The sequence below is a fragment of the Xenopus laevis genome, chromosome 2L, assembly GCF_017654675.1.
Source record: "Xenopus laevis strain J_2021 chromosome 2L, Xenopus_laevis_v10.1, whole genome shotgun sequence".
NCBI lineage: Eukaryota > Metazoa > Chordata > Amphibia > Anura > Pipidae > Xenopus > Xenopus laevis.
The window spans coordinates 155,833,905-155,859,134 of record NC_054373.1 but is presented as its reverse complement, the minus strand read 5'-3'; the positions used below and the strand labels follow the sequence as shown (position 1 = coordinate 155,859,134).

At 41.7% G+C, this 25,230-nt stretch overlaps 1 protein-coding gene across 2 annotated transcripts in view; it reads left to right on the top strand.

The window, feature by feature from the left end:
* The window catches only part of eif4b.L (eukaryotic translation initiation factor 4B L homeolog), a 40,945-nt gene extending 16,339 nt beyond the window's left edge, over positions 1–24,606 (top strand). For both annotated transcript variants that reach the window (XM_041582596.1, XM_018247586.2), the window contains exons 9-15: positions 369–612; positions 10,711–10,802; positions 18,682–18,892; positions 22,036–22,088; positions 22,170–22,251; positions 22,540–22,606; positions 23,373–24,606. In XM_041582596.1, coding sequence (XP_041438530.1) covers positions 369–612; positions 10,711–10,802; positions 18,682–18,892; positions 22,036–22,088; positions 22,170–22,251; positions 22,540–22,606; positions 23,373–23,447 — 824 coding nt within the window. In that variant the 3' untranslated portion in view covers positions 23,448–24,606. The remainder of the gene's footprint in view (positions 1–368; positions 613–10,710; positions 10,803–18,681; positions 18,893–22,035; positions 22,089–22,169; positions 22,252–22,539; positions 22,607–23,372) is intronic.
* The last annotated feature ends 624 nt before the right edge of the window (positions 24,607–25,230 follow it).

Below are 25,230 nucleotides of genomic sequence, written 5' to 3'. Positions count from 1 at the left end.
TAGCAGGATGCCTTATAAACATATTTTCAAGTCTGTAATCTTCTTATGTAGAATTGGGCACTGTCCAAACATCGAGCCAAAATGAACTATTGAACTGAAAGTTCTGTGCCACTACATCTAGTACTGATTAGGATAAACTTAACCCTACCCACAGCTTTGCAGAAGTGCAAAAGTTGCCATAAGGAAAAACACCCATTGACTTTAATGCATTAGGACAAAAAAAATCACCATAACATTTTATACCTTTGTATATTAATTGTTTTCATTTTCTTGATGTTTTGACACAGAACTAGCATACAGTATTTCTATTTTTCCAACACTGCATTTCTGTGTATATGTTATCATTTTAAAATATTATTTTACTTTAGCGGGTCCCACTCAGCGACCAAAACTGAACCTGAAACCACGTAGTGCTCCAAAAGAGGAGGTTACAAGTGGGGGCACTGCACCCTCCAGTCGTGCAGCTTCGATTTTTGGCGCTGCAAAGCCAGTAGATACTGCTGCTCGCGAACGAGAAGTAGAAGAAAGGTTACAAAAAGAGCAAGAGAAAATGCAGCAACGCCAATTGGATGATGACAGACCTCGACAGATCGAGAGGAAACCTAGAGAAAGGTGACATTTAAGTGGCGATTTTTCACTTGCAAGAAAAACATTTATTACCGGATGTGTTTTGGGAAAAAAAAAATTTCCCCATGACAGTATCCCTTTAAACCATGATTCCACCAGAAAACCTATTCCACCTCTTTGTTTCCTCCATGCATATATAGGAAATGACCATGACAGGCCACTTGTTAGGAACAGAAGGGCCCTCTGACACCTGGGCTTGCAGGGAGTTTTCCTGGTAGGCTAGTCTGACACTGGTCATAGAATTCCCATAATTGGTTACAGGGTTTTTTTTTTATTCTTCCGGGAAAACGTCCTTTCCAGAGATCATGGCCATATAGTCTCCTGCCTCTGTGTAACAAAATACTCAGCCGCAGCCACTTTCCTTTGGCAGAGTCCTTACATTTAAAGATGATGTTTCTCGAGTAACTGCAAATAAATATTTATTGGCTGTTGTAGCCTCATTTTATACAATAGACTTTTTGTCCGATCGGTGTGATCGTACTGCGTTATCTGCTTTTGAAAACAAAGGCACATGCAGTAACGCATAAGAGGCAACTTGTGTTGAACCAAGAATACTTATCAGACTGGTTAATTTATAAGATGATTTACCTACCCCCTTTGTATTTAGTCAGGGGTGGTATTCTGTTGCTAGGGGTTATGTTGGACATTTTTCATGAGTGAGGAAGATCTTTTTTTTTTTTTTTATATACATATAGACACTAAAGACTTGACAGGTTCTTTATATCTTGCCTGTGTCCCTGCGCTTTAAAGGTAGTAACTCCAGATTACAAATTTCAGAAAAACCGGTGCAATCATTTCCCCGTTAATCTCCCAGCCAGCCTATGATTGTCAAACAGGTTTTCCCATATTAAATGCATTCTTTACTTTTAGTAGAACATTAATCCTTTGTTAGAATGACCTCCTAATGAAAACAATGTTTTTATGATGGCACCTTCCTTACAGATATCATTTTTTACATGTGTTATTTTAGTAGTAACACTGGGCTGTTAAATTAGACTGCTTATGAGAGAGAAGGAACAATACTCTTGCCTACTTATAATAATTCCAATTAGTTAAAGCAGAGGTCTGACCCAGGTCAGTATAATCAAATTATTGAGAGATTTTTTTTTTATATATATAGAGCGGAAAAAAGAAAAGTACACCGTATAAAACTAGTTTTAAATATTGGTCACCAATAACCTTAGATTCCTACCCATCAGTCACAAGTACATATAGGTTACAGGGTTGGTAGTTAATGATATGTGGAATACCAAGATATTAGACCAGAGGTCCATGCCAAGACCAGAGCTTGTTATAACCCACCGCTCAGCTCATACCATTCTTTACTTCTTATCACTGCTTACTCCACTCCAAGGGGCCGATGATTTGTGGATAATAGGATAAGATATCCCCCTTTATGAGTACAGGATTCGGTAATTTACAAGACTACGTTCACGGTTACCCTGCCTTTCTTTGCTTTAAGGTATCCCAGGGATAGAAAAATACTAGGCAACAAGCATTGGCACAATTCTTCATTTCAATTCCTTAATGCTTTCTTATTAACTGGAGCAAAGTGGTTGCATAATATATCCTAATTTATTGCTGGTCACATAATAGTTTTACCGTACCTACTGTTTATTAATTAGGGATTGGAACTTAACTAATATTTATTGCACTTTAGACCTATGAATTTCCACTTATACCAGAAAATTATTTTTTTATATCTATCAGATTGTCTTTGAATGCTATTTATAATTTTGCCATAAAAGTATTTGCCTGATGCTTTTACATGACCTTTGTTACCCCCATGTTCCTCTATGAGGGGGCAGCAGTAGTCTGTAGCATTAGAAACTCTAACTGACAGGGTAATAAGGGACAGCCATGGTGGCAAAACAGTCAGGTTTAGGAACTTCAAGTAACATTTACTTACAAAAGGAGAACTGTCAGAAAAAAACATGACCTATAGGTAACTTTTAATGTAGATTACAATTTTGAAAAATAATTTTTAGTGTCAGTATCACTTTAAATAACTAATTGGGATGAATTAACCAAATAAAATTTACTTTGTATAATTAGAATTAATTAAATGGGTGGTTCACCTTCAAACAACTAGTTGTTTTGTAGATAGATCACCAGAAATAACGACTTTTCTCTTGCCTAGATTGGGGGACACAGGCACCATGGGGATGAAGATCCTGTTGCTTGGAGAAAGGACACTAAAAGGTTAAAGTGGCTCCTCCTCCTCCTGCTCTGGGCTTCATCCCCGCCTACCTCCTCAATCCCCAGTTTTCTTTAGTGTCCTCAGAAGGAGGATGGACACTTCGTGGCTGGGAGCAATGGTACAGATTTATTCAGTATCATGCCACTACTAGGGGTCAGTGTTTCTCTTCCAGAACCCCTCCAGCCAAGGACTTCTGATCTGAAGATGCTCTATAGCCTTCCCGCTCTACGGAGGCTGCAGGCTGGGGAGCTCCCCCCCACACTACCCTGGGCACTGGTTCCCGCTCTCCGGAGGCTGCACCAGTAGCCACGACGGAGGGTATGTCTTTTATTGAGCATTCCTGGCTGGCACAAGGAGGTAAGTCAATTCCCTCCTCCCTCCCCCCATTACATGCTGCCTGTCAGCTCTGCAGAAAGGCATTTAGTTTCACTTTCACTGCTACTCTCTCACACAGATTTTCCTAGGCATTTAGTTTCACTTTCACTGCTATTCTCTCACAGACTGCTATTCTCTGACAAAGATTTCCCTAGGCCAGGGATGTCCAAAAGGTAGATGGGATCTACCAGTAGACCTTTAGCTGGTCATCAGAAGATATAAAGACACTGTCAACACACAGTTTGTCTAAATCACCCTCCTGTTTCATGCTTTTTATTTGATATTTATGTTAAGGTTACAATATACATTTTCTCATGAATCAATATTAAGTAATATTTTCCATGGAACAGAATTCTAACAATGCTTTTATATATGTAGATCATAATGGGACAACAGCACTAAAAGTAGTCCCCGCATTGGTAACTCAGTGCCATTCCCAGCGACCTTTCGCGCCACCATCTGGCGCTGCGTCTATTTCATTGTGCACGAGTCGCTGCACACGCGCCTCACGGGCGCCATCTTACTAAGGTACTATACCAAAGCCCGGGAAACCTCTCTGGCGGCCATTTTGGGTCCGCATCTCTCTCTCCAGTACTGAGCGTTTCCAGCCTCACTGTCTCTCACAGAGAAGAACAAGGCACCATTCCTTCCTACCTTGGTGAACAGGTAGTTACACTTCCCTTACTCTTTCTCTAGGGGATTAACACTTCCCTCTCTCTATGGGACCTACTGTGGGGTTTTTCACTACTTCCCTCTGTCTCCACAGATCGCACTCTAAGGGAGAAGTGGTTCACTCCTCTGGACTCTCCTAATATTCCCCAATATCTTACTTACTGGGTTGCACTACATAGTATAGCCATGCAGGCAGGGCAGATGACCAGTCCCTTCCCAAGCAGGCAACTGCATGTACCACCAATGCAATTTAGTATTTGGCATGGGCTACTTGCAGACCTAAATTTGCTAGTGTTTTGGCTGAGCCAATATGTGAAGCCTGTAAGACTGCAGCAGTCACTGCACAATTACAATCCCACACAGCCCTACCAGCCAGCTCTGCGACAGCTACGGCTAATCAAACGAGCTTGGATTCTGAATTGGTGTACGCTCTATCTCTAGCGGGTCTACAAAACCTAGCCAGAGTTCCAGAGACTCTAGATAAGGTCCTACAGCATCTATCTACAGAGCCTCACAGACCGGTCACTCGGCAGTCGGCCACAAAGCGACCTCCCCTTTCCCCACCAGTTTTGCCTGATGAACAGGAAGAGGCATTGGGAAGAGGGACAGATCCTATCCGCAGATGAATAGGATCAGGATACCCCTAGATCACAATGAGAGGTCGAGAGCCTGATTCAGGCACACCCCACCTTTAGCAGAGCGAACCACTAACATTTTTAAGAGGCAAAAGAAGTCTTCTTGTGTCTTTCCAGCCTATGAACAGCTGGGTGACATTGTTAAAGCACAATGGAAAACGCCAGACCATAGAGTCCAATTTTCCATCTCTTTACTCAAACTTATCCTTTTACTTTACAGACCTTGGTCTTCACCCCCAGCAGTGGACCCACCGGTCTCTAAATTGTCAAAGACCACCACCATTCCAGTAGTCGATGCGGCTTCCTTTAACGATCCTATCGACAAACGTCTTGAGGGTTTCTGCAAGTCGATTTTTACAGCAGCAGGCAGAACTCTACGACCTATTATTGCCACCCCATGGGTATCCAGGTCAATGGAAGTTTGGGTGGAACAGGTGGCCCAACTCATGGCTCAGAAGACCCCTCCACATACCTCTTTCTAGCTCCGATAGCGGACACAAATACATAAATTTGCGTAGCAGTCCTGGACGCGGCTAAGCTCGTCACAAGGGCTTCGGCATAATCCATTGCAGCCAGACGTTTCCTTTGGCTAAAAAACTGGTCAACAGATCTTACCTTGAAGTGGTCTCTGCTTGGTCTCCCATTCTCGGGAAAAAAAAAAAAAAAAAAAAAACTTTTTGGTGCTGAACAGAGAAGGAAAATTCTCAAGCTACAGAGCCAGAGGTCCCAACATGAAAAGCAACAAGCTCCGACCCGCCCCAGATTCCAGTCAAGGCAGAGCACTTCTTGGTCAGGAAGCAGAGCAGCACCTAAGCCCGCACGGGACAAACAGCCTCCGCATGAGGAGGTGCCCACCCCTGAAAGCTAAACCCTTTGGCGGACGCTTAAGTCACTTTCGGGAGGTGTGACGGCATAGAGTAGTGGAACCCTGGGTCCTACAGATCATTTCTATCTCATAGAATTCGCTCAGCTACCTCCGAGGTGATTTTCCATCTCAAGGCTCCCTACCACAGAACCCAGGCACTCAGCTTTCCATGTGGTTCCACACACCCTGACTGCCTCCGCGGGAGTAATGGCGTTCCCTCAAGGGTAAAAGGGGCTTCGGTTTCTACTTAAACCTGTTTATAGTACCCAAAAATTATGGATCTTTTCACCTGGTGCTAGACCTAAAGGCACTAAACGACCATGTAAAGAAGCACCACTTCAAGATGGAATCCATCCAGTCAGTCCTAATGTCCCTGGACATAGAGGATTTCAGGGCGGTGATCGACATCAAAGATGCATACCTGCATGTCCCCATACATCCCAACCACCACTGGGTCCTTCACTTTTCAGTGGCAGGAGAACATTGGCAATCCCTGGCACTCCCCTTCAGACTATCCTCCGCGCAAAGGCTATTCACAAAGGTCATGGCTGCGGCTCTAGAGGACCTGCGACTGCAGGGAGTGAGTGTCATACCATACCTGGACGACCAACTTGTAAAGGCCAGTTCCATGGCACTGGCCACAACTCATCTCCAGACACTAATGCTGTTAGGTTGGCAGATAAACTTCCAAAAATCTCGATTCATACCTTCCCAGAGTACAGAATATTTAGGGCTTGATTCTTCATTGGGAAGAGCCTTCCTTCCCCAATCCAAGATCACCTCCATGCAGGGGCTCCTGTCATCTCTGCAGAAAATGGATCAGGTACCTTTAAGGTTGCCATGAGAGCGCTAGGGACTATAGTGTCATCCTGCGATTCCATATGCGCAGCTCCACACCAGAGCCATGCAGAGCCTTACTCCAACACCAGAGGAGGAACTGAGCGAACCTAAACTGCAGGATTCCCCTATCAGATCTAGTTTGAACCTCTATCAGTTGGTGGCATTGACCAACAACACTTCCGTCAGGAAAACCCTTCCCCAATCACCAGTGGACAGTCATCACAACAGTTGCCAGTCTACAAGGTTGGGGAGAAGTATTGGGAGACCTAACCGTACAGGGACGTTGGTCACAGAAAGAACTACTCCCCATCAACATCCTGGAATTAAGAGCAATCTACCTGTCATTGCTCCAATGGTCAGGCAGACTTCAAGATCTACCTGTAAGAATACAGTCAGGCAATGTGACAGCGTTGGCTTTCATCAACCACCAAGGAGGCACAAGGAGTCAAGCTGCCCTACCAGCTATCTCCGCAGTATCCCTGGAGTGGACAACTGGATAGCAGATTTTCTCAGCCGAGAGACCTTAGATCAGGGAGAGTGGAGCCTACACCCAGAGGTTTTTTCAACTGATTCTGGCAAGGTGGGGCACTCCGGAAGTAGACTTAATGGCATCCAGGTACAACAACAAGCTTACGAGGTTCTTCACAAGAAGCAATGACCCTCTGGCCCTAGCATGGACACACTGGTGGTTCCGTGGCAGTTTCACCTAGCTATGTCTTCCCACCACTGGCACTTCTGCCAAGGGTAATCAAGAAGGGTAGAAACAGTTGTAGTGGCACCCTACTGGCCACACCACACTTGGTTCGAAGAGCTCATAAGTTCATCAGTGGACGCACCATTCCACCTTCCAGACAGAATGGATCTGTTATCTCAGGGACTGATCCTCCACCTGAGTTCACCATGGCTGGATTTAACGGCATGACACTTGCAGCCATAATCCTAGCCAGATCAGGAGTTCCAAAAAAGGCCATACCGACCTTACTAAGGGCCAGAAAGCCCGTCTTCGCACGCATCTACCACAGGGTATGGAGGACATTCATATCCTGGTGTAAATCTAAAGCCAAAGACCCACAGTCCTGGGACGAAAGTAGCCTATTGTTATTCCTTCAGGAGGGTTTAGAAATAAGGGCTGGCACTCAGCTCACTGAATGTTCAGGTATCGGCCTTCTCTATCCTTTTTCAGCAGCAGCAGCTTGCAATGCTGCCCAACATCAAGACCTTCCTACAGGGAGCATTGAGGATGATACCTCCATACCGTCATACAATCCCTCCCTGGGATCTCAATATGGTACCTTCTGTATTGCAGGAGCAACCGTTCGAGCCATTGGCTCAATTCCATTAACTCTGCTGACTCTTCAGGTAGTTTTCTATTAGCCATCACTTTGGCTAGACTAGTTTCAAAACTAGCAGCTCTATCTTGTCGTCCACCATTTTTGATTTTTTACAAGGACAAGGCGGTGTTGAGACCTACCTTGGATTTCTTCCTAAGGAGTTCCATCTTAACCAGGACCTGCTGGTTCCTTCATTTTGTCCTGAACAAAAGACAAATTTGGAACAGTTACATACGTAGATGTGGTTCGTTCTCTCAGAACATACACCAGGGCTACCAAGAGTAGAAGGAAGCTAGACAACCTCTTTGTCTTACCAGAAGGACCACGGAAAAGCCTTAAGGCATCTAAGGCCTCCAATGCAAGATGGATTAGGTCAACAATCTTGAAGGCCTATGAGGTACGAGGTAAGGCCACACCCTTCCGGGTTCAGCTCATTCTACTTCTTCACTCAGCACTTCTTGGGTGGTTCCTCTCCAGGCTTCAGCAGAACAGGTCTGTAGGGCTGCAGTGTGGTCATCCACACACACCTTTTCCAAATTCTACAAGGTGCATACATTCGCCTCAGCCAAGCGAGCTTCGGCAGGAAAGTGTTGCAGGTGGTTATTCCCTGAACACTAGGGGTACAAAATCCCGCCCTCATGGGTAGCTTTGGGACGTCCCCATGGTGCCTGTGTCCCCCAATCTAGGCAAGAGAAAAATAGATTTTTGTACTTACCGTTAAATCCTTTTCTCTTGTCCTACATTGGGGGACACAGGCCTTCCCTCCCTGTATTAGTTCATGTTAATATTGATCAGGTAATATCTTATATAATTTTTGTTGTTCAAATACCAACAATTTCAAACAGCAGGTGGTTCATACCGTGCTTAGCTTGCATTGGGGAGGTGCTCCTTCTCTTCACATGGGCAATTGGTAGGGCTCGTCATCTCTTCTTCGGTCAGAAAACTGAGGATTGAGGAGGTAGGCGGGGATGAAGCCCAGAGCAGGAGGAGGAGGAGCCACTTTAACCTTTTAGTGTCCTTTCTCCAAGCAACAGGATCTTCATCCCCATGGTGCCTGTGTCCCCCAATGTAGGACAAGAGAAAAGGATTTAACGGTAAGTACAAAAATCTATTTTTTCCAATGACTTTCTATGTGCGACCGCTTTTCTAATATTGGTGTAAAGTGTCATTTTTCATTGTTCTAAATTGATACATTTAGTTGATACATTTCTTATCTTTGTACCTTCTGAGCAGAATCTCTGATTTTCATTACAGGCAGCTGTTAGAATTGATACAATAGTTGCTAATACTCCAGAGATGTTGCTGAGAAATGTATCAACTAAATGTTGCAGAATTGTAACAGTTTGTCTGCACCTGAATTACTGAGCAACTTTAAACTTAGATTTTGGAAAAACTGAAAATAAATAAATAATGGAATTAATTGAAAAAAGTCTTTTATTATTGGGGAACAATCTGAAAACAACTGAATTGAAAAAAGTGTTTCGAAGATGAATAACCCCTTTAAGGATTGGCTGATCTATAATTATTTGCACTGCACTTTAGTTTACCTAATTCAGAGCTCATTGATGGACACATGATGAATTCATTTATGCACTTAATATTAGAATCAATGAATCTTTCTCTATTAGAGTATACAAGGTATTAATTCATATTTTAATTAGGATAAGCAATTTTTCACCCGTGGTAATTAATCGTACCGTCTGCATTAAAGACCATCCAATTAGAGGTACTTGCTTGGCATAGACTTGGTCTAATATCTTGCTATTGCACATATCATTTGCTACCAATCCTGTAACCTATATGTACTTCTGACTGGTGGGCGACAATATTTAAAACTAGTTTTATGCAGGGTACTTTTCTCTGGGTTTTTTTTCTCTATAGAAAAAAAAATCTCTCAAATTAGACTGCTGTTTATAGGTCATCTTATCACTTTTATAAAGACCCTTCATTATATTTCACTTAAAAAGCATTAAATAAACACCTTATCCTCTTGGCCATGCAATATAATTACGGTGCAGGAAGACACTCAGAATTTAAGAAAGTATTTATAAGAAAAACAGCAACCTTTTGTAAGTTTGGATATATTCTATAGAAGGACAGAATGCCTCACTGAGGCAACTTTGGGCGACTATTGAAAATGCATCGCCACGTGTGCATTAGCGCCGGCGACTTTTCATTATAGCTTATGGGAAAACACGCTAAGGCAGTTTGGGGAGATAGTTGCTCAAAAGACGAGGCAATTAGTCGCCTGGCGACAAAATCTCCCCAAATCTCCTCGTGTGGACTAACCCTTAAAGGGATACTGTCATGGGAAAATTTTTCAAAATGAATCAGTTAATAGTGCTGCTCCAGCAGAATTCTGCACTGAAATCCATTTCTCAAAACAGCAAACTGATTTTTTTTTTATATTCAATTTTTAAATCTGACCTGGGGCTAGACATTTTGTCAATTTCCCAGCTGCCCCTCGTCATGTGATTTGTGCCTGCACTTTAGGAGAGAAATGCTTTCTGGCAGCCTGCTGTTTTTCCTTCTCAATGTAACTGAATGTGTCTCAGTGAGACATGGGTTTTTACTATTGATTGTTGTTCTTAGATCTACCAGGGAGCTGTTATCTTGTGTTAGGGAGCTACTATCTGGTTACCTTCCCATTGTTCTTTTGTTTGGCTGCTGGGGGGAAAAAGGGAGGGGGTGATATCACTCCAACTTGCAGTAATTGAGTGATTGAAGTTTATCAAATTTTATCAGAGCACAAGTCACATGACTTGGGGCAGCTGGGAAATTGACAATATGTCGAGCCCCATGTCAGATTTCAAAATTGAATATAAAAAAATCTGTTTGCTCTTTTGAGAAATGGATTTCAGTGCAGAATTCTGCTGGAGCAGCAATATTAACCGATTCATTTTGAAAAAAAAAAATTTCCCATGACAGTATCCCTTTAAGTAACATAATATGAACTTTTTAACTATCGTTGAGAGCTTTTTGTCCTACTCTTTTGCTTTATGCTCCTCCAGTTCCTTGTTGTTTTTCTTTTGTTTTAAAAAATGTTCCTAACTTCATTAAAACTTATTCACAGACTACTCCACAGTATATGGCAGGTTTTTTTACACATAAATTACGGCATCTACTTGATAGCATTAAATTAATATTACTTTTAATTACTTACAGGCATCCTAGCTGGCGCAGTGAAGATAATCAGGAACGTTCTAGGACTGGAAGCGAGTCTTCTCAAACAGCCACAACTGGCCCTTCATCCAGGAGTGAGTACCGTGTTAGTGACCAGGAGTAGTTCTACAACGTGCATATTGTATACAGCATGAGTGATGTATGAAAGGTTTCTTTCTTCACACCTTACAAAGGCCCAAAAAACACCCATGCAGTTTGCTGCAAAAACAAACTCAACAGTTGAAAAACATTTTTGTATTTACCACTTGTTTCAAAAAGGAGTCTCATACTGAAGCTGCTAATGGTTCTAGAGAAGTTGAGGGCTACATGGACTTTTTATAGTTGGTGACTGATTCTTCTAAACCTTGATCAAATACAGCAACATTTCTCTTGATTTGGGTATTTGTTTTTTACATCATTGCCAAAACAACAGTTAATGAAATATTTTACCTGAAACAAAGATGAATAAAGTATGATGGATAATCAAGATGCGGGCATGTGAATTTTTTTTGGGGGAGAGTTTTAAGGCAAAAAACACAAACAGGGGAGTCATTTTGAAGGTGGTGTAACTGCTGTGAATCAATTCTGATTGCTAAAATATATTAAAAGATATCTGCAATGCCATTGTATTAAAATATAGAGGATACCATTTGACATATCGGCAGTATACACACTTCTATACCTCCCTTTCTGGATTTGTTCATAAAGAAAAGGGAAACAATTATCCTTTTCGGGTTCCATAACGTATGGGTGTAATGATGTCCTTCCAACACTTCAGGCAGTGTTGGTGATTTTTCTGCTGGTGGAGAGAAAGGGTGGTATGACATTAGCCTTATGTTTGTGTTCTCTTATGTGTTTGCCTTAATGGTGTTTAACAATTTAGAGGCATATTTATCAAAGGTCGAATTTCGAAATCATGCGAGTTTTTTTTTCTTCAAAAAATTTAAATATACTGTACTTGAAATTTGATTGGGGGTTTATTTAATAAAAAATCTGAATATCTAAAACTCTAATTTTACTGACTCAAAAACTCAAATCGAATTCAACTAAACTCAAATAAAAAATTTTCTCCAAAAAAAACCCCTTGAATGTCAGGAAGTCTCGTAACATGTTCAAATTGGTGCCTGGACCTCTCCCATTAACTTATACGTGAACTCGGCAGGTTTTAGGTGGCGAATAGTCGACTCGAATTTGAATTTTTAAAGGGCCAGGGTTTGCGAATAATCCAAAATCAATTTGAATTTTGAGATTTATCAATTAGAATTTTAGCGTTTTGACCATAAAAAGGAATTTGAATCAGTTTTCAAATTTTAATAAATCTGCCCCTTAATGTAAGCTTTTTTTGTGAAAAAAGTTTACTTCTCAGTTTGTTTTTTTACCATTCAAAAATATCATAGGCACAGGAAGCAATGCCAATGTAGCAACATGTAACCGTTCAGATAATGCATCTGTGTAACTGAGCTGACGAACTGAGACAGGAACATTAAAGGAGTTGTTCACCTTCAAACAACTAGTTGTTTTCTGATAGATCATGAGAAATAACTTTTCCCAATCATTTTCTATGTGTCAACGTTTTTCACCTTCTAAATCTGCTCTGGGAGGGAGGGGTCGCCGACCCTGTAAACTGTTATAAACTGATGCAATTAGTTGATACATTTCTTATTTTTGTCCCTGCTGAGCAGAATCTCTGGGATTCATTGCAGGCAGCTGTTAGAATTGATACAATAGTCACTAATATTCCAGAGATGCTGCTGAGAAATGTATCAACTAAATGTTGCAAAATTGTAACAGCTCAGAATCTACACCAGAGACAGGGACATTCAACTGTAAACTTAGATTTTGGAAAAACAGTAAAAAATAAATAATGGAAAGTAATTCAAAAAGTAGTTATTTCTGGGGAACAATCTGAAAATAACTGAACTGAAAAAATTTTTGGAAGGTGAACAACCCCTTTAAATTTCAATTTTGCAAAAACTGAAAAATAAAAGATGTAAAGCAATTGGGGAAAAAAAGTCTTTATTTCTAGTGGACAATCTGAAATCAACTGAACTGATAAGTGGTTGGAAGGTGAACAGCCCCTTTAATCTTTGTTTTATTGATAGTTTCTATTTAACTGTTGCTCTGTTGAATTATAATGCATTCAGTGGGTGCACATCAGCATTGATTTGTGCATATAAGGACTACTCTCTTTCCAAAGATACTCAATGGCTTATTTAATGTGGAACTGGCTTTGGGCAGTATACAAGAGGCAGTATACAAGAGCCAGGCGCAAAAGTTGATGTAGGCCTTGGCCTAGAATGTAGATCAGCACAGCCACCAAAGTTTGTGCAACTCCCCTTATGTGTATATGTAATATTTTCATGTGTTAGAAAAAATAAATAAATACAATTTATTTATTTATTTATAGAGAGAGAGAGAACGAACGCACACCTACAGCAAAAATAAAAGATTGGGTGCCAGTCTAGAAAAAGCTTCAATAAGTAATGTGGGATGACGGCACACCAAAAAAAACAGCAACACAAATCTTAGAAGATAAATAGGAGGTTTATTGGACTGAACCAACGTTTCAGTTCCTCACAGGAACTTTCATCAGGGAGTGAAAAGCTTTGTGCACAGTGAGACGCTTAAATTGTGAATATGGCGCCAAAAATGGTTGCTAAGCAATCATTCTGTCAGTGTAAACAAACCAGTGATCGTGGCACCTACAGGGTATATATATAGTGGATAATGTACCCCCTACTGTAATTTATAAAGATATTATGTCACCGAGGAGTTATGTGACCATATAAAAGCACGAGGCCGCAGGCCGAGTGCTTTTATACAGGTCACATAACTCCGAGGTGCTAATAATATCTTTATAAATTTTAAGTAGGGGGTACATTATTCATTATAATCTACAGTTTCTGAGTTCAGTTCAGTTTTTACTTCCAGTCTTTGCTTTTTACAAAATGCAATACTTTTTTTGCTGTTGTCCCTCCTTGTTGTTTTTTTTCTTTCCCTGTATCCCTTTTAGTACCTGTATTTCTTTGGCATGTTATTCAGATTCTTTTGCAGGACCCTGCTCTGCGTGGTCATTCAGCTGCATTAGAGATGTGGGAGGGGGGAGGAGGCCAGGGAAGGAGGAGGGAGCGACACAGAGCGGGAACGGAATTTGAGATTTTGAATGGGAGGGGGGAGCGAGACTTGCGATAGTGGACAGGAGGGGGAGCCGAGATTTGAGATAATGGATGGGAGGAGGGAGCGAGCATGGAGAGGAATCGAGTGAGTAAGGGAGCAACACCGGCAGGGAGGCAACTGAGAGGAAGACGTGAGACGTGACAGGAAGGAAAAATAAGCAGTTACATGTGAGGGATTGAAACAGGTGGATCGTGTCATGTGGGGGAAGCAAAAAAATGTTGCGCTTGCCAAAATGGTGGGAAACAAGGGTAGGGGAGAGAGCAGCAGCTGCAAGTGCTGTCTCTTTAAGCATATAAACGGCGCGTTCTGACGGAAGAACGCGCCGTTTATAAGGATATAATTTACAGTCTGGTCCCATAGGGAAATGACCAGACTGTAGATTATATAGTGGATAATGTACCCCCTACTGTAATTTATAAAGATATTATGTTACCGAGGAGTTATGTGACCATATAAAAGCACGAGGCCGCAGGCCGAGTGCTTTTATACAGGTCACATAACTCCGAGGTGACTATTAATATCTTTATAAATTTTAAGTAGGGGGTACATTATTCATTATAATCTAAAGTTTCAGAGAGAGAAGAGACGTTGTGGAGGGGTGAGCCTGTGTGAGTGCTGAGGGAGAGAAGACTCCTGCACAGACTGACTGAGGCTTACCACGTGCTGGTGGGTGGAGGCACACTGTAGCAGGCAATTTTTCTGTCAGTCTCGTGAGCCAAGACCCCCACACTCTCCACACAGGGAAGTCACACAGTCCGACTCCAGCCAGCGAAGCCGAGGGAAGGGGGGCATGCCGGTGCACCATAGCTGTTGTAATGTCCACACTCTGTCTCCCCACCCACCCAGTCTCCAAGACCGAAGAGTGACAGGGTGTGGGAGGGGCAGACGGAGTAGTTGGAGGGGGAGCAGAAGAGGGAGAGAGGTGCTGATCGTTCCCCCGTTGATTTTTTTACAGAGAACTAGACTCTCTGCTGCTGCTGCTCTTAGAGAGCCATCCTGCAGCAAGGCATTTTAGAAGCCCGACCACTGTGTCAGGCTGCAGCAGTCACTAAACAAGCGACGCTGCTCTTATCAAGAGGGAGAGAGAATTAGCGACGTATAAGGTCAAAACCCGCCTCCTTAGACGTCATTCAGCGTCTGACATCGCCGCTCCCAGGGGCTTAGAGTTTTGGCTCTGGGTAAAGGAGGAGCATTCCCTGCTGCGTGAGTACGATTTAATTCTGGCAGTCGGAAGGGAAGGGGGCAAGAGCAGAGTTACAGTATAACTGCAGGGAGACGGAAGTGCTGAGCATCGGCGGAAGTGCTGACCCAAATAAACAGCGCGTTCCGACGTCAGAACGCGCCGTTTATAGGGATATAATTTACAGTCTGGTCCCATAGGGAAGTGACCAGACTGTAGATTATATAGATATATAGCAGGCTGTGTAACGGGTTGTATTTCCCGAGCAAATACTGGAAATATAACATTAGTATAGTTGTTTGGTAATCCAGTTTTCTAATAATTATCTAGTTCTAATTCCTGTTAGGACAATCTAACCATCACACAGTTATAATTTGGTATTGCCAGTTTATTTGGTTGTTACCTGGGTATATAATATACAAATCATGGAATACAAGCCATACAACACTAACAGAGTGCACAGGACATAAACTGTATGGCTTGGCTTTTAGTTGGCATTCTAATTCATTCCAAAGCTGTTCTGTAAGGTACAGTCAGGGCTCTATGCAGGTTGGTCAAGTTCTTTCTCATCTCCACATTCCCATTTTGTTCTCCTGGTATCTACCAAACTGACTTTTTTTAGACTGTTGAAATGTATCATTTCAGGGGGCATGTTTCCACTGCTCCAGAGTCCAGTATCCGTGCCCTTTACACCCTTCTTGGCATTGCACATACTTTCGTTTGCCTCTGATCACCTATAAAAAAAAAAAACCATGCTCCTTGTGAATAGTTCTAGTGCTGTTTGGCAGAATTGCGATTTCTGCATATATAAAAATTTTGTTCAATCCTCAAAGGGATTCTGTCATGATTTTTATGGTGTAGTTTTTATTCCTAAATGACACTTCACTATGGAACTTTCTGGCAGGCTGTTGTTTCTCCTACTCAATGTAACTGAATCGGGGTCGCAGTGGGACATGTGTTTTTACTATTCAGTCCTATTCTTAGCCTGGTGGCACACATGAAGATTCGGGGGATATAAGTCGCCCAGCGACAAATCTCCCCTACTCCGTTCTACTACTCTCCCCAAATGCCTGCAAGGCAGGATAGCACGAGGAAATTTTGGGCGACGTCGGAAATCCGAAGCGATTCATATGCCATCCCGCTGGTGATTTCATATTCTTGCCGGCGGGAAGGATTTTCTGGGAGATTAGTCGCCCGAAGAAGCGAAGATTGGTCGCTGAGCAACTAATCTCCCCACGAATGTGTGCCACCACCCTTACCAGGTAGCTGTTATGTGGTTGCCTTCCCATTGTTCTGCTGATGGGCTGCTAGGGGGGTGATATTACCCCAACTTGCAGTGTACCAGTAAAGAGTGACTGAAGTTTATCAGAGCACAAGTCACATGACATGGGGCACCTGGGAAACTGACAATATGTCTAGCCCCATGTCGGATATAAAAATGAAATATAAAAAAAATGTGTTTGCTCTTTTGAGAAACAGACTTCAGTGCAGAAGTTTGCTGGAGCAGCACTATCAACCGATGCTTTTTGAAAAATACTTGTTTCCCTGTGACCATATTCCTTTAACTGTCCAAAAAAATATTCATTTAAAAAAAAAATCTAAAATTGCTCTAAGTAGTGCCCAGAACAATACACCTTTCTCTTGCAGCCAAATGTCATTTCTAAATCACAAGCAGCTTATTTCAACTTGGGCACATGCGACTGGGACCGTCTGTCCTGTGAATACATCAGTTTCTGGGCCATGGGGGCGGGCTGAGGTCTAGTACGTTTAAGGCATCAGTGGACTTAAATACAGCTCTGAATACAGGGTTATGAAAACAGCATGTTCCATATTGACAAAAATAACTAGAATCATTTGTGTGCTATAAGCTTAAAGCATAAGTAAGCCTTCTGTTTAAAAATCCCATAGAAATACTTGGCTAGTTCCTGGTGTAGCATGGACCTCCTCCCCCTTTTTTTCAATTGGAAAATGAAACGCTCCAAGTGCCATCCCGCCGGAGATTTACATTCTAGCCAGCGGGAGGCAGTTCGGAGAGATTAGTCACCCGAATAGGATATTTGTCAATGGGCGACTAATATCCCCAAATCTAAACGTGTGCCCTGACCCTGAAAGGTATGTTATTCTGGGGGCTGGGTCACATGCTCTTAACTTTTTATTGAGAAATCAGATTGTGTGCACTTTTGCTAGGAAAATAGGGTAAGGCACCCCAAACAACTCATCATTGATTAGAACAGTTAACACCAATTCAGTTTTGGAGGAGTTATCCACCTAAATTTTTATACACGATTCCCTACCTAGTCTTTAATGTTCAAACAATGGGGCTCATTTATCAATACTGGGCAAATTTGCCCATGGGCAGTAACCTATAGCAACCAATCAGTCAGCGGCTTTCTTCAGCCAGCTGCAGGTAGAACAATGAATGCAACAATTTGGTTGCCGTGGGTTACTCCCCACAAGCAGATTTGCCCAGTGTTGATAAATGAGCCCCAATGTGTTTAGTGTTGTCCAGAAGTTCAGTTATTACTTTAAGTAGATTACGTTTGTTGACCCTGTTGAAGGTCAGACGACAGTATGAGTAAAGCAGAAATACAGGTAATGGCAAAGGATTCATATATTTTTGGCAGTGCTGTTCCAAGATGTTTGATTCACAAAGGCTTGTGGGAAGTACACTAGGCTGATTGAAGCGTTGAATTATGAGCAACACCTGTGCCGAAGATGTTAAAGGAGAAATAACTCTCATTTTTCAAATTACTTTCAATGTGCGATACCTTATGCTTTTGGTTTCTGTACCAGCCCAAGGCCACCACAGGCCTTTAGCAGTGAAGAGCTGTGAATCCCAATATCTCCTAATCTTCTACAGCGCATGACCTGGGCTTTTTGACTGACACACCATCTTTAACTTTTGCAATACATGGCTGATTAATAATTAACATTTACATAGCACCGTAGAAACCACAGTGTTCTTCTTCTGAATTAACTGATCATCAGCCTAGTAGCGTCCTCTCCTATGACAGATATAACCTCACATTTTCCCTAATGTTCTGATGATTGATGATGATCCCTAAGCTTAACTTGTCAACAGCAGCCCAGAGCGCACTGAGCATGTGCAGTGCCACTGGCACATAAAAGATTGTCTAAACCGATCAGAAGATGGGGAGCTGCTGAGGACAACTTTGAAGGTATGAATGTTATAGGGCTGCTGAACCTGAGCTGGTAGAGTATATAAAATCCAGCATTTCTTGCTATTTTTTTTTTTTTTTTTTTTTTTTTTTTTTTTTTTAGGTTTCAGTTTGAGGTGTGTCAGTCTGTTGTGTCTGTAAACTAGCAATGTGATTATATTGATTATTATTTGTAAAACTAAAGTCTGTTATGTGATCATATTTATTCCTAGTATTTTCTCATTCCATAATGGGGATGATAACTGTCAAAGGTTTTTTTTGTGGTGGGAATATTATTTTTATCATCTTGAAGCAAAGAACCTGCTGGTAGGCTTTAAAGAAGTAGTAATTCAAGTTTTGTTGTAGTTTTAAGTCTTTGTGTCCTCCAAACATTTGCTTCCTGCCAAGTAGTAAATTAATTATATGGGTTTTACTAAGAATGCCTTTTCTTGCCTACAGTCTCCCGGAGACGAGAGAGTGAGAAATCAGTGGAGAACGAGGTATTTGGAAAAGATGACGATGTTCCTTCTCCTAGTTCAAAATCCCCCAAATCTGACTCCCAGCTCCCACTTAAAGTTATGCCAGCCCCTCCTCCAAAAGAGAATGCATGGGTTAAACGCAGCACAGCAGCTCCATCCTCCCGATCACATAGCTCAGAATACTCTCAAAGGTAAGTGTGTAATTATTTCTACTTTAGGTATATGACGATCTAGTATTTTCCTTGTTTGGACTTTTGGGTGTCCACAGGAGTAATGATGAAGTAAATATTCTAGTTCGCTTTGAAAGGACATGGGCAGAATGGAAGAATGACCTGGCTGGAGTCTTGCCTCCTGGCCCTCCTATTGGTTGTTATATTTGTATTGTTCTCAGGCGCAGGGACCAAATGGCACAACCTAGGAAGATGGAAGTCTGACCATCGGTCTAGCAGCAAGAACACTGGGTCAGACTCCCTTCCCTGGTCTATTGGTGATGTCATCTGTCATTTAAAGGAATTGTTAAGTATAAAAATAAAAACTGGCTAAATAGGCTGTGCAAAATAAAAAATGTTTCTAATCTAGTTAGGCAAAAATATAATGTATAAAGGCTGTATGGACTGGATGTGTAACATGACAGAACACTACTTTCTGCTTTGCAGCTCTCCTGGTAGTAACATGGGCATGGGTCATAACTATTTGCTATTGAATTTGAGCTGAATACTGAGTATCAATTACAAACTCACTGAACAGTTATGTCCCATGTGGCCCCCCTTAAAGTTGCTGACTAACTCAGAGTTAGAGAGCTGAAATTTGGAAGTAGTGTTGTGTTATGTTGGACATCTGCTCACTCCAGCCTTTATTGATTACATTTTTGGCTAACTAATTATCGTAATCAATTTTTATTTTGCACAGCCTATCTATTTACCCAGTTTTTATTTTTACACTTAACTGTTCTTTTAAGAAGGGGGTCAGTGTAGGTTATTTAGAAGGCACTCTGGGAGTGTGGCTGGGCAGAAGGCAGGCTTCATATTCATTCCAAAATTTAGAAGAATTAATCCTGCCTTCAATCAGTGACTCGCGGGAATTAGCAATGCTTTCACTACACCGCCTGTTGTCCACCAACAATTCCACATTCAATCTGCAGGCTGCACAATATCCGTTCTATATACATTCAGTATGTACATGATCTTTGTATAAGCTGCTCTTGTCCCTGAAAACAGGCAATTTCAACTAATATGAAGGGGCAGGTACTGTTGGGCACCGTGGGAGAGGAGATTTCCCACCACTCGAATCACCCTTTCTGACAGGGCCCTAAGCCTTTACAGTTTTATATTAATCTATTTGCTAGTGATGTGCGGACCAGCCTGATACCCGCGGGTCAGTCGGGTTTGGGCCGACCTTGCACCCCCGTTTGCGGGTGCGTCAGGGCCGCTCTCTTCTTCCTGCTCTCCCCACACGCCACCTTATTCTGCCGACTTCTAGGTTCTGGTTTTATAGCCGCGCACCTGTTCGCCCGGCCCTTTTGTGACGTTATCAGTGGGGTGCGTCATCGTGGGTCCATAAAAGGAACCCGGAAGTCAGGCTAGGCCGAGAGCGGGTGGTTGGAGGGCGGAAATCGGGCGGGTGCGTATCGGAAAAACCCTGACCCGCACATCACCACTACTTGCAACTAATGCTGTTGTCTTACAGGGATACTGTAACAAAACATATATCAAGGCTCTTCATTATGCAAGGCTTGTGGCATTTCTCCACAGACTTTTGCAGTGTTTATCTGTATTTATTACTTCCTGATTAAAACATGGAAAATTGGCAACAGCTCAGACTGGGCTTTTTAGTCTCTTCTTGATCAGCGAAGCAATAAGTATTTCATTGTGGGGTTGAGGTGTATACTTTTTTTCTTTCAACCACACTTATCACTATAAACTGTAGTGACAGTAAACAGTTCGGCCCATAAATCTTTGGAGAACTGGTTTTGGTTCTGTGCATTACCACAATGAATTTTAGATGAAACAACTCAGATGCAGTTGAACTGCAGACTTTCAGCTTTAATTCAGTGGGTTGAACAAAAAGATTGCATAAAAATGTGAGGAACTATGTTTTTTTTTTTTGTTCTTTTTTTTAACACTATCACTTAAATTCAGGGTCTCAAAAGTAATTGGACAATTGACTTAAAGGCTATTTCTTGAGCAGGTGTGGGCAATTCCTTTGTTATGTCATTATCAATGAAGCAGATAAAAGCCCTGGAGTTGATTTGAGAGGGGGGGGTACTTGTATGTGGAAGGAGCTCTCCATGCTGGTGAAACAAGTCATCCTTAAGCTGCAAAAACAGAAAAAACCCATCAGAGAAATTGCTACAATATTAGGAGTTGCAAAATCTACAGTTTGGTACATCTGGAGAAAGAAAGCACTGGTGAACTCAGCAACGCAAAAAGACCTGGACGTCCACGGAAGACAACAGTGGTGGAAGATCGCAGAATCATTTTCATGGTGAAGAGAAACCCCTTCACAACAGCCAAACAAGTGAACAACACTCTCCAGGAGGCAGGTGTATCAATATCCAAGTCTAATATAAAGAGAAGACTGCATGAAAGTAAATACAGAGGGTGCACTGCAAGGTGCAAGCCACTCATAAGCATCAAGAATAGAAAGGCTAGATTGGACTTTGCTAAAAAAAAAAAATCCAGCACAGTTCTGGAAAAACATTCTTTGGACAGATGAAACCAAGATCAACCTCTACCAGAATGATGGCAAGAAAAGTATGGAGAAGGTGTGGAACAGCTCATGATCCAAAGCATAGCACATCATCTATAAAACATGGCGGAGGCAGTGTGATGGCTTGGGTGTGCATGGCTGCCAGTGGCACTGGGACACTAGTGTTTATCCATCATGTGACACAGGACAAAAGCAGCCAAATGAATTCAGAGGTGTTCAGAGACACTGTCTGCTCAAATCCAGCTAAATCCAGTCAAATTGATTGGGAGGCGTTTCATAATGACCCAAAACATACAGCCAAAGCAACCCAGGAGTTTATTAAAGCAAAGAATTGGAATATTCTTGAATGGCCAAGTCAGTCACCTGATCTAATAAAATTCATTGTGGTAATGTACAGAACCAAAATTAGAAAAAAAGTCATCTGTCCAAAGATTTATGGACCTAACTGTAAGTGAATTATTTAGGAACATGATGGCATATATAGTTATTACTGCCCATTCTAAGGAAAATATATAACATTTTTCTATATTGAATATCACATTGTAGATTACAGTCACTTTTGTCCAGAAATAATTTGTAGTATAGCTATTTAACTGCTCGCTTTTTTTTTTTCTTTCCCTCCCAGCGGCGATGCGCATCCAAACGAGAGGCGACATTCTGGGTCATCTTACCAAAGAGGTAAGTAAAAAATAGCCTGATATGAATAGTATTTTCTCATGTCTGTATGACATCGCTGACTAAAGTATTTGTCATTAACAGATGAGAACAAAGTGGATGCACTGGAGCAGCTATCTAAATCTGGTGGGCACAGTGTAGGAGATCACAGTCGAGCACCTGATAAGTAAGGCCGTCATTTAATTTTTGAAATTGAGGAAATTGTGGAAATTTAATAAAATCACAATAGTTATATCTGATCCATGTACTCCACACTGATCAAAAAATTTTTTTTTTTTTTTGCTCAGTTTCTTGTATTCATCAGTCCATAGCCTGACACCTCAAATGATTTCTTTTGCTTGCTATCGCATGCTATGACTGTTTCACAACACACATAATGTCTAAAAAGTGTAACCTAATATATAATATAGAAATGTAACACAATACATATTTAGGTTGTTTTTTATTTCATCAGGAGAGAAAAGAAAGATCTGGATTCAAGGGGTATGCCAGAGTCGAAAAAAACAGAAGAACAGGCAGTAGTAAGCAGACATTTTGCTTTGTTCCCCTTTCAGTTTGTTTTCTTTATCCTTTATTCATCCTTTATTCATTCAGTGTTAAGGAATCTCTATGTACAGTGATTAGTGTTGTGTATAAACTCCCCTATTCTTACCTGTGCAAACTGGAGTGGGGAGTGAGTACTAGCGGATCGCCGTGTTTCCCCGCGGAAATGACACCCATAGGATAAAAAAAAAAAAAGTTTCACGTAAAAAAAAAATCGTTGCCCATAGACGTTAATGCATTTCGGCGAATTTTCTGCAAAACGGATTAAATCCATCCCTAGTGAGTACTCTTGGGGCCTCTGAACAAGCAGTTACTAATAAATGAAAAAATGCTGGACTTGTGGTCTGAATTCAATTAATTTTATTTTACTGCCCGGCTTCAATTTATAAGTGCTAAAACATGACCTACATTAAGCTGTGTAGCCAGCTCAGGGTGCCTTGCTTCCCATTATTCTTGCACACAGAATACAACTGGTTTCGTGATTTGTTTCCATGCTGCTTGTTGAATTGGCTTGATCTGCAAAGTGGAAAGGGGGTTCATTGTTTCAGTTGGGCAGCTAAAATTATCCAAAGGCAATAAACGTTCAGATGCTGGTGACCATATATTTGGTTGCTAGCAGGCTCACGTATTAAACGTTACATTACTAGCCAGGCCAGTAGAACAGAAGAAGACTGTTTTTTCACCATACACAAACTGCTGTAAAGTTTTACAATTTACACTTCTTCTTTTTGTTCATATTTGCAGAAATTCAGCCAAGTGAGTAAGTATGCAGCTTTATCTATGGATGGGGAAGAGGAGACAGAAGAATATGCAGACTGAACATGGGAATAGCTCTGTATTCATGGATTCCTCTCCCAAATTTATCCTTTACTCTCCCTTCTGCCCTGTTCTGTAACAGCCAGTGGCAAGAAAAGCACCCTTGCGGCTGTCTGTCCCTTCAGAAATCTAAAAGCAATCCAACCTCAACAATCGGACAATGACCTTCGGTTAGAAAAACAATGGGCTGTTTGTTTTCTCTCTTGCATGCTGCTGCAGCTTTTTACTCTGTGTGCGTGGGATAGGAGGGGGGCAGAAATGCAGTGTGTAGCAAAATAACACTGGATTGCAGGGAGCATATTCATTCTTAAGGAAACTAGTAGTTGTGTAAGATGAGATAAGGGATTCTCAAATCACATCTGCCCTGCTGTATAAAGGTTTCTATTTTAATGCCAGAAAAGCCGTTCTTGCTTCACAGGTCTGGATCCTGGACAAGGTGGCTTCTAGAGCTCCATTTTTATGATTATTCTCCAGCAGACAGAGGCGAATGAAAGAAATGCTTGCCCTTTATTACAGTATGGCTAGGCAAATGTGCTGCAGCTTCACTAGGGCATCAGGTGCATGGTTGGCACTCTTCTAGAGCATTTGCCAGAAGCCCACCTCCGTGTGCCAGAGAAATGATCAATAAAAGAAGCCATGTCCCTCAACGGGGACTTCAAATATGAATTGCTTTTCTAGAAAATTCCCCCCCTCCCGCTTTGTGTGATGCTGTGGGTGTGAAGGAGGCTGCTGTAGCGGTGATATTGGAAGGCTTTATTATGCAGCGTTTATTAAAATAAATAAAGAAATCCGGATTAGGCAGTGTTTGCATGGCACAGAGCTCCCAGACACTGCCTTTCGTAGCAAATTTGACAAAATCCTGCCCTCAAATTGCACCTCTCAAATCCCCTTCACTCGGCCTACCCTAATTTATGATTGATGTGCATCCAGGAGCGGTGTTCCTGTCTGTCTCTCATGGACCAGCTTGCCATACCTTCCCTCTAGCATTTTACTCTTCCCACAGAAGTGTAAATCAAGGAAAATATATAATAAAACGTCTAATGATTTGTAATCTGCTTTCTGGGAGATGTTTTATCATGTAAAGATCCCTTACCAGCCCTCTTAATTTTGTTTTCTGTTCATCAGCTCTGTCCCTCATCGAATAAACTAATCTTTAAAAATAGAATGTCTGTATAACCATTTGTTTACTTTTCAATAAGGTGTGTTTGTATTCAACAGCCAGGACTAAATGACTTGTTAACAGCTTCTTGAAAATGGCTGGATACGCACTGGACAGATTACTTACACTGCCCAAGCTCCAAGGACATCACACAAGTGGGATTCACTTATTCCTCACAAATAGCTTTAGTCTTTTATCCTTGCCGTAAGTTGATGTTGGTTATAGGATCACTTATCTGGATACCCATGATCCAGAAAGCTCCAAATTACAGGAAGGCTGTCTCCCAAAGACTCCATTGTAAGCAAATATTTACATTTTTTAGAAATGATTTCCTTTCTTTCTGCAAAACAGTATCCATAGTAAATAAATATTGCGTCATGTTAAACTGTTGCTTTAATTTGAAAGAGTTGGAGCTTTATAAATGCTGCAGTTCAGTGTAATCTCAGATACCGCCACAAGATGGCGCTGCCTCCACCCTGCCATTTTTTGCTATGATGTAACTGCCCAGAACTTGGCAGCAGGCAGCCACAGCATGGGAGTTTCCCTTCTATTACAGAAATCCAGTCATAGAGCACATTTCTATGGCCTCATTATTGTTGCAGGACTCGTGAGTTTAACCAAAGGTTC